Consider the following 13,223-nt stretch of genomic DNA (forward strand, 5'->3'; position numbering starts at 1 on the left):
CAGAAAACAATATACTCAATAGACCTGCAAAGTTTTTTTGCAGGAGGAAGGTGTAGAACAGTTTTTAAGTCTTCCATAGTAAGTTTTGGTGAAAAACTTGTTTTGTGACAGCAATCTGGAAAGGAAGGGCAACCACCTGCAGCCCAACCACTAGGTTTACAGTATAGCTGGGAAACACATTTAAGGACTTGAGTTGTAGTATGGGCTGTGGATTTTATGTAAAACTTGAAGCTTGCAGAATAGAACAGTACTTAACCCCTGTTCTTCAAAAATACCAACTGCTGTTACAGTGGAAAACAAAACAGCAAGTCAAGCCAAAACTGTCTTACTGCTTTGGCCACCTTAAATAAGGCAGTCAGGAGGGAAGGGATAAGTCTGTCTTTTGCACTGTGACAGCAGTTTAAGTTTTTCTGGCATCATCTGACAACAGATGTGTTCGTGACTGTGAGCGTGTGATCTTGATTATGAGCAGAGGGGGTTTATTCAAAGACCAAAGAATGATAAGCAGGGCCCAAATGGAAGTGATGCTGAAGAGATTCCCTTTGTTCCACAGCTTGGTCCGTTGGAGACACACATCCCAACATCTAACCCTCTTACTGGATGGATAAAGCTTCCACATTTTATAAGGAAATGAATATTTTTGTCCTTGAGTAGGAAACGTGTTGCTGCTGTAAACTGTGTCTAAAACATTTGTTCTAAACAAGCTTGTTTTGAAGGTGGTTTTTAAGCTTGTTGGTTTTCCTCCCATTCAGGTTTTTGAGACTATTTGACCAACAGAATATGAGGCATGGAAGAGTTCTAAGGTGATCAGCTGCTTTGGGCTGAGCATCATCATCTTTGTTCAAGTGGATCTAGGCTTCCAAGACAGGCCTTCAGGTAAAAACTCTTCTGGTTCACAGTTGATGCTATTTAGAAATGAACTTTTCACAGGGGTTTCTTCCAACAATATAATTATTTGCAGTCGAGAGGATTTAAAAAGTCTATGTTTTGGATAAAAGAGCCAATTAGATTAATTTGCACTTTTAACTAGTCTTCTTAGACTGTCATTGGGTTATTAGGATTTTTATTTGTGGGATCTACTGTGATGAGGGTGTTTGATTTCTATGGAAATCTAAATTCTGTTCCACAAATTCAGTGGAATTATAACTTTTGAAGCTTGTGAACTTCGATAATATGATCTTCAAATGGAGAGGCAGACTAAAACTAGCATTCCCTGTCAGCAATATTTCTGTTAGGTAGAAATAATTGGCTGGCCAGTTAAAATAAGAGTAAACCTGGTTTGGTTAAAGATCACGCTGACAGTTCTTTAAAAACAATTGTGTGGAGTGACATGTTTTGAGAATGGTCATGGTTTGTGTGCAATATTCAATACACTGGTATATGGAAAAGGAGAAATTGCCTATTACCTGTTTTATGGCAAAAGGAAATAACAGAAACTGTGATTTTCTCAGTTTTTAAGAATGCTAAGTTTGAGAGAACTTTTTTTTTGATTAAAAATGTGAGTTTCTGCCTATATTAATGCAGTGGTTTTTTGGTTGGTGGGTTTCTTGTGTTTTTTTTTTCCCTAATGTTAGACAGTCCAATGGCAGACCAAAGGATGGACATATCTTCTACAATTAGTGACTTTATGTCACCAGACCCTGCTGACTTGATCTCCAGTTCCCTTAGCACTTCAGGAATGGATTGTAATAGGAAAAGAAAGGGAAGCTCTACTGATTATCAGTAAGTTGGATTTCTCTTGATTTATCTCTGCTAAAAACAGGTGGTAACACAACAATACAGTGTGGGAGGCTATAGTAATATTTATAGCAATTTTTAAATAACCTTTTCTTGACAACCTGCCTTAAAGGTTTCAATAAAGAAAAAAGCTGCTATGCACTAAGAGGACAGGTCAATATTTAATAATTAAAATAAAGCTGTCATCTCAGTGCAGCTGGAATGGAGGGCTATCAGATGGGGTAAGGCTGAGGAGAAAAGCACTTGGCTGATGGGGGGGTGGAATTAGTGCTGATGAAAAGTACAGTGTGAAGGTTGATTATACTGACCATTGACACAGGAAAAAAATGTCTGACTAGTGGAAGGGGAAGGTAATAAATTTATTGAAAAGCAGAAGCAAAACTAGGAGTTGTTCCTTTTCTTCACCTATTTTTGCCTATTTAGTCACTTCCTATCAGTGTGCTGCCAGCCTTTGCCTGATGAAACTATTTTGGTCCCTCAGTCAAATATGAATCTGAATAGTCTCTGGTTTAAGGCATTGAAGCTGCCTTTCATTTAATCAGCTGGTTTAATCTTGTGTTGGTTCTCGACTGTGGGCTATTAATCCTGACACAATAAAAACCTGATTTCTTCTCAGTCAGTGGTAGAATGTGGCTTTATTTCAAGAAAGCTGCTTTCTCATTAAGGGAAGCTTGCTAATAACAGTGCTCAGAAGCACTCTCCAGGCCATAGCTTCTCTCCTGGGGCAGGTGTTTGACATAAAAAGAAATGCCACCAACTCTGCTTTAGGTAGTGAAGGTTGTAGTAGAGTTTGCCAGATTTCCAAGTGTGCAATATCTCCTGCACTAGGAACACCAAAACCAACCTACTTCAAATCACTGTACAAACCTCCTGTGTGTTATAACTTAACAAAGCCCGGCTGCAGGGTAGCTTGGGAATGGACACATCCATTATTCATATGGCCACAGAGTCTGTTTTTATGTAACTCAGCACAAATTTTATCACTGTGGGCTTTGGAGTGTTGGCAGTTTTTTACACAGAGGGGCAGAATTTTTAATTCATGCCAAGCATGACAATTAAGAATGAGATTCCTTGTGTGTAGGACTTCTTTTTAGGAGACCTTATGCACAAAACTTTATGCACTTTTTAAAGACCACAAGTGCACTGCATATGTACCTTCTCTAGTGTGCCTTTAGTCTTCTTGAAAAGTACATGAGTCCCTCCAGTTGAATTGACCACTACAAAATTCAGTGAACAGCCTCGATCTTACCAACTTCCTCTTCTCTAGAAAAAGGATTTCTCCATCTTTATTCCTCTGGGTAGGAAGCATTGCTCAAGTCCTCTTTTCCAAAAGACAGCTTGCTCTTGTAAGTTATAATTCTGCCCTTTAGGTTTTGTGTGCTTTTTTTTTTTTTTAAATATGTGAAAACACTGTTTCCTTGAATCCTCAGTGAAGTAAGTTTACAACAACTGTAGTCATACCACAGTTCATGTTGTGTTGAAAAGGAAATGGTGGCTAGTAAATGTTCCTTTTTTGAAGTAGAACTTAAGGTAGATTACCTTGATACCTCTTGCTATATGGATGGATGGATGGATAAATGCTCAGAAATGCTACTGTTCAGCTTTTGCTGCCTGTTAACAATTTATTTTTAAATAAATTTTCCCAATGTACCAGTGAAGCCAGGGAGTAAAGAAAGCAGAACCCAACTGTTTTAGTGTGGTTCTTTGTTCACCTCTCAGGTACAAGCAAATGTATTGATCAGCTGCACTTTCAGCTCTCTTTTAATTCTTTCTCCTGCAACTCCTCCAGGAAAATTCCTGCCCAGCCTATTGCTGTCACTTCAGCAAAGGCTATTCTCCACTCTGTTCTGTTTCAGTCAAATGCTACAATCCAAGACCTCATGCACAGGTCTACAAACAGTTCAGTTTTTTTCATGGGACTAATGTTTTCAACTGAAATAATATATGATAAGAAAACACACTATCCCGATGCATTTGTAACTTACCTTGTGCCTCTTTTAGATTTTTGCTTTCTGGGTTTTTTTTAAGGCTAAAATGAATTTTGTTACAACAAGCATCCTGAAGCTAAAGGGGGTATCACAAGTGCTGTTTAATTTAGTTTAATTGAGTGCTTTGAGCCAGTGGCTCACACAGTAACTCAGGGGTGCAGATGGAGACATGAAGAAAACATTGAGCATTATTCAAACTTCTTTTTAAAGCTAATCACAAATATAACTGATCTAAGAGTGCAGTGAATAATATATGAAACACTACCATGTTTCCTTTTAAGAAGGCTTATGTCCACTGTTGAATAAGAATAACTAGTGTGTTAGTGGCTGAAATGAGAAGACTTTTTCGTAAGGCTTTTATAAAACATAGCCTCTTATCATGGTAAAGCTCAGTGGTATTTCAGGTCACTTTACAGACTTGAAGTGATGCCAGCAGTTAGTGTGCATGTGGAAATTCTGTTTGATCTCCTTATGATATGATGAAGTCTGTGTAAAGTTCAGGCTTGGGACTTCAGTACTGACTGAAGCAAAATGTGCATCTGTCCTGCTGGACAAGAATCATCAAAAACCGAGAAACTTGGGATACTTTATTTTTATTTTTATGTTTTATTTCTGGCCTTAGAGTCCTCTGAAATCCCATTTATCTAACCACAAGGACAACACGCACAAAGCACAGATCTTTCCTTTCTGAAGATGAAACAATATCTCAATGATTTGCATAACATAATTTAGGTTAGTTGTTTTACTAGTTTTTCCACATTAAGTGTCATCAACTATGCTATCTTTTCTTAAATAGCAGAATTATTCTTTCAGGAAGTAGATTAATTTGAGCAAGCTCATTTCTTTAGAATACCACTCACTGCTATTGTCCTGTTTTCATTGTGCTTTTCATTTCAAATAGAATATGAATTATTAGCTTGAGCATTTCAGCAGAAAATGTAAGACATTATTCTTATTTCCTATGTATGGTGTACTCTTTTTTTCTTTCTTTTCAGACTCGATGGCTTTCCTTTTGAGTAAGTATAAATATTTTAGTAATTGGTTTCACTGGAAAAAGATGCTCAGCGTTTTTCCTTGCCTTTCCCTTCCACTTACTTAAAATTTGCAGGTAAAAATTAAAACAGAATGAGCCAGGCCTAAGAGAGTCCACTTAAGCACAGTTGTACAGATTTATGTAAATCAAAACATTCTCTTCCTACTTATTTTGTCTAACCAAAGACACGCAGTCATAGGCATTCAACTTTTTTTACCAAATACAGCTGGGAAAACTTACGCTTTCCTCTTCTGCTTATTTCTGTGCATATGGTTACAATATTAAAATGTAGTAAGGGGGATCCTTTCTATTCCCTTTCTGTTCTTCGTGCCTCCTTCCTTTTTTTCTTTCATGTTGAAAGAAAAGCAAGCTGAAAGTTGTCCCAGTTTAAAATGTGCCTGCTTAGTTTCAGAGTCTTCCGCTCTCTCCGAGCACATTTGGCCATCTCCAGTGGTTTGTTGGTCTAGATTATAACCATCTTCTATCCCCAAATCAGCTACCATGAGGCAAACTGGGGTGTAGAACACACAGCACAAAGCAATTTAGAGCAGTTTGTGAATTTAATGCAAGGCATTTTGATAACTGCCTCTGGTCCAACTTGTAAATGCAAGGTGGTAGAGCTAGTGCTGATGAAGGCTTAAAAATAACTGCCTTGATATGTCCTTTTTTCCCTCCCTCCAGTTAACTGAAAAACATTTTTATAACAGATGATATCTTTGAACTGCAGCATGTTTTACTGTCAAACACATCAAACTGTGCCATTTAGTTAGTTCTGAAGGAGACACAACTAATTTAAGAAAATGCTTTAATATTACAAAAACCACACAACTCTATGTCGCTTTTGTATTCTTATCTTTGTATTTATGGTTTAAAGATGACAGCAATACTTTATTCTAATTTTATGATAGTTTGATGACTGTTCTGCTAATCCTGCTGAATTTGTGATGTGTTGCTTTGCTCTGTTTCTGCAGGGAAGGTATGGATACAGATAAAGATGACCAACATGGAAGGTACTGGTGATACAGTCACTGAAATGTTAGTTCCACAGTACTGACACAGGATCCTGCCTGTGGATTCCTGTTCTCAGTGTCACTGTGGTCATGTGTCCCAAATTATTTCTTGGCTGGGATAAAGGCATAAGATAGTTGAGCAAAGTAAAACAGACAAGCAAAAAAAAAAAAAAACCAAACCCCAAACTTTGAGACACAGTATTATAAATATTGTTCTTTTTCTAGAAAGTTTAGATACATATTCAGATTCTAAACAACTGATTTTAATGAGGATCAGTAGTTATGTAAGATGCATTAAAGGAACTGGGTTGAGTGATTCCAGCATTGTAACTTTGTGATGTTGTTTCTCAACAGATTGGAGTATGCAGACCAACAAGGCAGAATAAAAAATGCAAGGTAATGCTCTAAACAAGTATATTAGAAAGAATTATCTCTTGCTTTTTGCCACATATGAATTATTTTCATGTGTTTCTTCTCCTGAAAATATTTTTGTTCTAACTTTGACTTTCCCTTATTTTTCCGTATCTCTGCACTGCTAACATTTTCCATTAGGTTTGCATATAGTTTTGTGAAAATACTAATTTGGTAGGTAACTTGGTTTTAGTCACTTCATTAGTGTTGAAATTGAAACAAGTATGTTTCTGATAATGTTACATTCTTCATCTTGCTTCTTTCAGACTCAATAGTGGGTTGTACAGGGGTTAACAGTGACTCTTATTGTGGGAAAATATAACCCAAAAATTAAATTGTTTAGTGTTTATAATTAATTTTCCTGATTAGGAAGAGTTTGGTTTGGAGGTATCTCAAATACTTCAAATAAAAAGCTATAGGATGAGTAGAGGACTTGTATTGCCACAGCAAAAAGTAGTTTTGAGTACTTAGTACATTCATGTAGTACAGTGATTACAAATGCTTGATGGAAATGGATCATAGAATAGAATTAGGTTGGAAAGGCCTTTAAGATCATGGAGTCCGACTATGGTAAGTCCCACTGAACCATGTCCCCAAGTGCCACATCTGCATGTCCAGAGACGGTGACTCAAACACTGCCCTGGGCATCCTGTTCCAGTGCTTGACAGCCCTTTTGGTGAATCATTTTTTCCTAAAACCCAATCTAAGGCTGTTTTATTCAATATTTATATACACTGGAATTTGCTTATCTCTGACCTTTTGGGTGCCAGTCATGTTTCAGTGTCATGTGCTAAGGATAAAAGTGGTGCACAGCAGCAGAAACCTCTGGATAATTTTGCACTGTTTTGTGGGTTGGTTCAGCTCTGAGGATTCAGTGTACCATATGGCCAAAGTTATATGTGTTTTCTGGTAAATTAAAACCATGTGCTGCAACCTTGCCTCTTGCTTATGTTATTATTACCCAAATCATGAACATAAAATGTCTGAAGAATTCTGTATATGGATGTGCTTTTCACAAGGACAAGAGGGTAACAATCATCAGGAGGAGGTTACTTTTGTGGTTTTGTCCTGCTGGGTTTGGGCATTTTTTTAATATGCCTTATTTTCTCATGCTTTTCTCTTTTCCTTCACCACCTTCCTTGCTCAGAGAGGCTCACAGTCAGATTGAGAAGAGGCGCAGAGATAAAATGAACAGTTTCATAGACGAGCTGGCCTCGCTGGTCCCAACGTGCAACGCCATGTCTCGGAAGCTGGACAAGCTCACCGTGCTGAGGATGGCTGTGCAGCACATGAAAACACTACGTGGTGAGTTGGCTGGGGCTGGAGGAGGAGGATCCAGAATGGGATTTCCCCAAAGCCGTGCTCTTCCTCTCCTTTTCTTGCCCTTTTGCCAAAATGGAGCAAGTCAGTACATTTTGGGTGGACGTCTCCCCTCTTCTTAGCATTTGACACTGGGTGTTCATTTATAGCTTACTAGTTCATGGTCCAGTAAAATACCCTGATCTGACTGGGAAAATTTGGGATGAGGAAAGAATAGTGTTCCATCATCTGACCTAGTGATCGTTGTCACCAGGTCCCACAGCACCAAGGCAGCTGAGGAAGGTGGGGAGAGGGAGCAAAGGGCTTAACAGCTGGCAGTGCACAGTTGGTTCTCAGCTCTGAGCAGGCAACCTGCAAACCTGGTCGGGTAGAGAGGCTGGATTTTAGGTGTAAGCAATATTCCTCCAGGACTCGTAAGGTTTTGTGTTCATACCTTTAGCTCTGTGTGAAAGAGTTGGAGAGCACTTTGAAAATTCAGTTTTAGTCTTCAGAATTTTAGTCTTCAGAAACCAGTTCCTGTTGCGAGCACCTGAAGGGAAACAGGCAGGTTTGGAAGAGTTGGGGGTGCTGCAAATCTCTGTGTGTCCTAAAGCTTCGTATCAGAGTGAGTCAGTGCTTGGGCACAATTGGTGATGATGTTGAAAGCTTAAGCCTTCAGGAAATATGTCGCTGAGAAAAGATATGGATGCAGCTAATCTAAAAAAAAAGAACCACTGTTTGTGTTTCCAGGAGAGCTGGTGTCTTCCATCTTTATCCTGATGTTTTTGAAAGGTTTAACTTTTCTGCCACTGTCATTTAATTAGGTTAATACTTTATGACACTTCAGTGGTTACTGATTTGACTCTCATTCTATTCCCTTCCTAAAGGCAAGAGAAAAGAATTACTCTTCAATAAATAGCTGCCTCATTTGTTGCCAATTTTGGGGTTTTGGCATTGTGAAATGATGTCATTGTAATGCTGTTTTTGTCTTTGATGTGGAATGAGAGAACTGATTTGTAAGTTCCCAAGTGACAGTTTGTTTACATGAGCTTGTCATGTTTTACTAAGTTATAAGGAGAAGAAATAGTTTGAATGTTTTTATTCTTTAATCTCTTATTTTTAATTTCTGAGACTAGACCATAAATCAAGGACAGGATTTGGGTTAAAAAATATGTCAAGGAATACTTTTGTATCTCAGAAGGCATTTAATTTGCATTACTAGATAATGCAGTATTTGTGTTATAGCAAAAAAGCTTCATCCTCTTTTAAGTTAATACCAACAGAGCTTACGTTGATAGTAAAATAAAACCAAAAAGTAATTTTCATTTTACAGAACATCTGCAATGAACAACAGTCTAAAAAGGAGCCAAAGGAAAAGTGCTCATTAAAATGTGTGTTGTTAAGTTGGTGGTAAGGGAATTGTTTTTGTTTTCTTTAGGTGCTACAAACCCATATACAGAAGCAAACTATAAGCCTGCTTTTCTATCAGATGATGAATTAAAACATCTTATTCTCAGGGTATGTTTCAACTTTTAATTAAGAGATATTAATGGCTGTGAATATGACTCTCCCAAAGCACAACACCAGTATTTTAATGCCTTGTATCTCAGCTTAAAAATGCTTTGATTATGGAGGATAATTAAAAAAATCTGCAGACTGCTTCATAGAGCCAATGAGTTTAACGATGACTGGCATTAATTTAAGCAGAAAGATTAAAGAGGGAGATTTGAAGAAACTGATATTTTGATGGTAACCATCAGAATCTTCAGTTATTTCATGAAACGGGCCCAAATTATAGAAATTGTGTTCCTGCAGACTTCCTGCCACGGGCTCCTTTACCATGATTTTCAGTGTACAGTGATAAAAGGAACACCCTTTTTTGAGGTCACTGATGTAACATGACTTAGTGTGTTTGGCTGCTTGCTGTAAACTTGGCTTACAGAGGATATCTCACTTGTCAGTGGCTGAGCTCTTCCTGTAGCTTGTGTAACTGATGGAGCACTGCAGTGGCCAGATCAGCATGTGCAGAATTAATTTCTACACCATTGTGTCTCCAAGGCTGTAGAACTGGGGCCTGTTCCTGTGTGCTCATGTGTGACTGAAAAGGAGTACTTTGGAAATGGGAATCAGTTGCCTACAGGCACAGAAATAAATATCCAGGTTATGTTTGGTTTCTAAAAGAGGAACTACGGAGTAAATACAGTTTAAATAATATTTTAATTTGAAGGCATTATTAAACATAATCATAATATTATTGGGCAAGACAGGAGTTCTTTCTTCTCCTAGAAGTTATTTTACATCCTGGGCACGATGCCCAGAATGATGCCAAAAATGTTTGCAGATGCAAAAAAAAAACCTATTGTAATTTCACATTTTGCCTGTTGACTCAGTTATCTCTAAATGTTAAGACAGCTCTCCTAGTGTAGAAATTATACTCTATACATAGCGTTTTTAAAGGTTATAATGTTGCAATGAGGAAGTGTAACTTAATATTTGACTTTTTTTTTTTTTTAATTAGGCAGCAGATGGATTTCTTTTTGTTGTGGGCTGTGACAGAGGAAAGATACTGTTTGTTTCAGAATCTGTTTTCAAGATCCTCAACTATAGCCAGGTATTCTTTTCCTGTTTAAGTAATGTTAGGTCTTAAAAGATTTGAGGGCTTTTTTTATGGTTATGCACTTGTATGGGAGGCAGGTTTGTGAATAGTCTGCCTTGAAAGCTGAGAGGTGTTGCAAGGAGAGAACTTTTCCCTGCCATGTCATTAGAGATGATTGTTTCTGGTTTCCATTCAAACTGAGGAGGTGAAAGGGAACTAACTTTAATTCCCTGATTGATGCATTCTGATCAGGGATTTACCCTCAGGCTTGCAAAAGCATTATGTAATAAGCAAATACTGAAAAGTCAGTCTGGGGTTCTTCCAACCGCTTCACGTGGATTTTTTGACTTAGTTTTCTTTCTGTCTGCTCTGGTTTTGCTTGCATCCTTACTGGTGGAAACTGAGAAGCAATTATACCAAAGGCAGGTTTTTAATATATGCTCAATGTAAGGCTTAACTTGGACCACATATTGTGTAAATCATCTTCGTTCTTTCTGTCATCTGCACTCCTTACCAGGTTTAAAACCTGTCTTAGCTTCAAAAGTTTTCCTTAGCCAGCCCTTAGTCAGGTATGTACTAAATACCTATTCACAGGTAAATATTGAAGAAGAATATTTGCAACTATAATTTTTTTTCCTTCAGACGTGCGGTGTATGAAGTGAGACTGAGGAGAAACCAGAATATTTGGTGGTGGTGGATTGAACATGCCAGTTCTGCAAAACTCTTGCTAAAAATGATGATATAAATTGCTGTGTAGTGTAGTCATAATGCAGATACACAGAGAAAACACACCTTCCAACAAATCATAGAATAGTTTGATTTAGAAGGGACCCTTTAAAGGTCATCCAGTCCCACCCCCCTGCAATGAGGCTGGATCTTGGATGTTTGGTGTTCCTTGGTTAGACATGTATGTAAAAGGATGCTAAAACTGAGAAAATATGCTGAACCATTATTTTACTTTTTGACTGAATATTCAATTTCTACAGAATGATTTGATTGGTCAAAGTTTATTTGATTATCTCCATCCTAAAGACATTGCCAAAGTGAAGGAGCAGCTCTCTTCTTCTGACACTGCACCACGGGAAAGGCTCATAGATGCAAAAAGTAAGTGTTTACCACCTTTTGAGAACGTGTCATATATCCAGATTCACTGCTTCTGAGTATTTGCCTCATGTCAAAAGTGTGGGGGTGTGTGGCTGCTGTCTGGATTGGCTCATGCCAAGGAAGTTTTAGCTGAAAGACAGGGAGAAACAAGAAAAGTAAAAAGAAGTTAAGTATGAAACAGATACTTGAATGTAGAAGCTGTTGGGTTTGGTACACCCTGCTCTATACATGCATTGCTTGAACTGGCTTCACCTGTGAGGTATCCTCCCTTTTTCCAGGCATCAGAGGTTTAACTTTTTCCACTAAAACATGTGAACCATTACTTCTAATCCATCATTCTTAATCCTTAGCTGTCAGCCAAGAGGATTCATTTAAGTTATCTGTTTATTGATTACTTGTGACCACTTCCATCAGTGACCCAACCTTTCTTTAAGAAGGTTTTTAACCTGGTGCTTGGAATCATTTCCTACCACGTCTCTTAGCTCTGTTCCACTCTGGTATTTTAAAGTAGCTCAGTATCTCTGCTGCTTTTGAGGCGAGTGGGTGTTTAAATCCCTCTCATGACAGGAGTCCGCGTTGCTTAAGTAGAAGGTGGTATCTTAAAACTGCAGATTTCCAGGTCATTAAGTCTCATGCTTGCCAGGAGCAGAAATCTCTAGGATCTCATCTCACAGAAGCCACCAGCTCAACTTCACAAACTGAAGCTGAGAGAGATCATTCCAGGGCAGGGAGGCTGGAGGCTTCAACAGAATCAACTCAAGTTTTTTCTGGCTCCTGGTTTTATCGGTTGTCAGGCACATATATATATATTTTTTTGTGTACCTCTGACAAAGTTAGGGCAAAAATAAATACTATGAATTACAGTCTTCCCATCTGCTATGATAGACTGATTGGTAGGATTTCAAGAAGTCATATTGGTGAAGAGTACTAGTATGTATGTGCATGTTTATTTTTGTGTTGGCACGAGTGACTCAGGCACAGCTTGTACTCTCACCACGGAACAGTGGTTTAGAGTGCATATGGTGCGGGGCAGTTTGACCTCCTAGAGGTCACCTCACTAGATTGTAATTTTTAAGGGAGCCACACTTTCCACTAAAACATTGGAACTGTTGTCTTCCTCCTTGTGTCAAAAGCCTACAGGGCCCAAGAAGTCTTTGTACACTATTATAGCAGTTTGATTATCCATATCCCCAAGCAGAAATGGTTGGAGTGGGTAACAGGCTGTGGAAAAGTTGCTGTGTGATTAAAATCCTCCATGAGCTCTTGGAGCACTGCCCCTGGAGCTCCAGCTGCATCACTGGCCTTGCTGATCCCTGTGCTCCTGACGCATGCCAGGCGTCTTCCCGAAGCCCTGTTTGTGCCAGCACTCGCTGTTGGCTCCCAGAGTGATGTTTTGGTTGTTTCTCCAATCACTTTCCACAGAAAAGAATCTAAGAATCTCCTGCAAGAATGTGATAAAAGTCAGGGGTTATTGTTAGGGCATGTCCATATGCAGTTATTTCTGCAAGGCTAGAGAGACTTCTTAAACATAAGTGGAGGTCTTGGGAATTTGCAGACCCTGTGTAGGTCCCTGCTACCTTTTTATCTTCTTCCATCAGAACAGCGAAAAAATCTGAAACACACCAGTTGAGACGGACCTGGAATGGCACTGGGGCTCTTCTGCTCTGTACATGCACATTTGCTCTCTGGATGGGTGTTCTGATAGAAGAGTGCAGTCCAAAGGGTCAGGGTCCTGTTGAGTGGCTGTGTACGGAACACTTCTCCGGTTACAGGGAAATGAACTCTCTTCTAATCAGTTGATTATTGTTCAGAAAAATCACAACATTTATTACAGGACTTGTGTGGATTTGTACAACCTCTTGCTAATCTGTGCCTTTAGAACCCCGTGTTCTCCAGCTTTGTGTGTCAGTGTTCTCACAGCAGAAATTGTAACCGGAGATTGTCACGCTGAAAGGGTCGGTTGAGTCCTGCACGGTTGCTTGAGTGCAAATCTCAAAAATAGGTCTTGTGCTCCCAAAGAAGGATTTAAAAGGACTTCTGTACGA

The 13,223-nt window shown here is 38.8% G+C and overlaps 1 protein-coding gene across 10 annotated transcripts in view; it reads left to right on the forward strand.

The window, feature by feature from the left end:
- BMAL1 (basic helix-loop-helix ARNT like 1) overlaps positions 1 to 13,223 on the forward strand; it is a 51,083-nt gene that overhangs the window by 24,245 nt on the left and 13,615 nt on the right. For 5 of the 10 annotated variants that reach the window (XM_051803820.1, XM_051803818.1, XM_051803819.1 and 2 more), the window contains exons 2-10: positions 753 to 876; positions 1,575 to 1,722; positions 4,721 to 4,741; positions 5,730 to 5,768; positions 6,123 to 6,164; positions 7,327 to 7,484; positions 8,917 to 8,996; positions 9,997 to 10,089; positions 11,061 to 11,178. In XM_051803820.1, coding sequence (XP_051659780.1) covers positions 1,583 to 1,722; positions 4,721 to 4,741; positions 5,730 to 5,768; positions 6,123 to 6,164; positions 7,327 to 7,484; positions 8,917 to 8,996; positions 9,997 to 10,089; positions 11,061 to 11,178 — 691 coding nt within the window. In that variant the 5' untranslated portion in view covers positions 753 to 876; positions 1,575 to 1,582. The remainder of the gene's footprint in view (positions 1 to 752; positions 877 to 1,574; positions 1,723 to 4,720; positions 4,742 to 5,729; positions 5,769 to 6,122; positions 6,165 to 7,326; positions 7,485 to 8,916; positions 8,997 to 9,996; positions 10,090 to 11,060; positions 11,179 to 13,223) is intronic. The other 5 variants (XM_051803822.1, XM_051803823.1, XM_051803821.1 and 2 more) reach the window with 2 other exon arrangements.

This window comes from Manacus candei, unplaced genomic scaffold (assembly GCF_025592945.1).
Source record: "Manacus candei isolate 608988 ecotype Guabito, Panama unplaced genomic scaffold, ASM2559294v1 h1tg000060l, whole genome shotgun sequence".
Taxonomy (NCBI): domain Eukaryota; kingdom Metazoa; phylum Chordata; class Aves; order Passeriformes; family Pipridae; genus Manacus; species Manacus candei.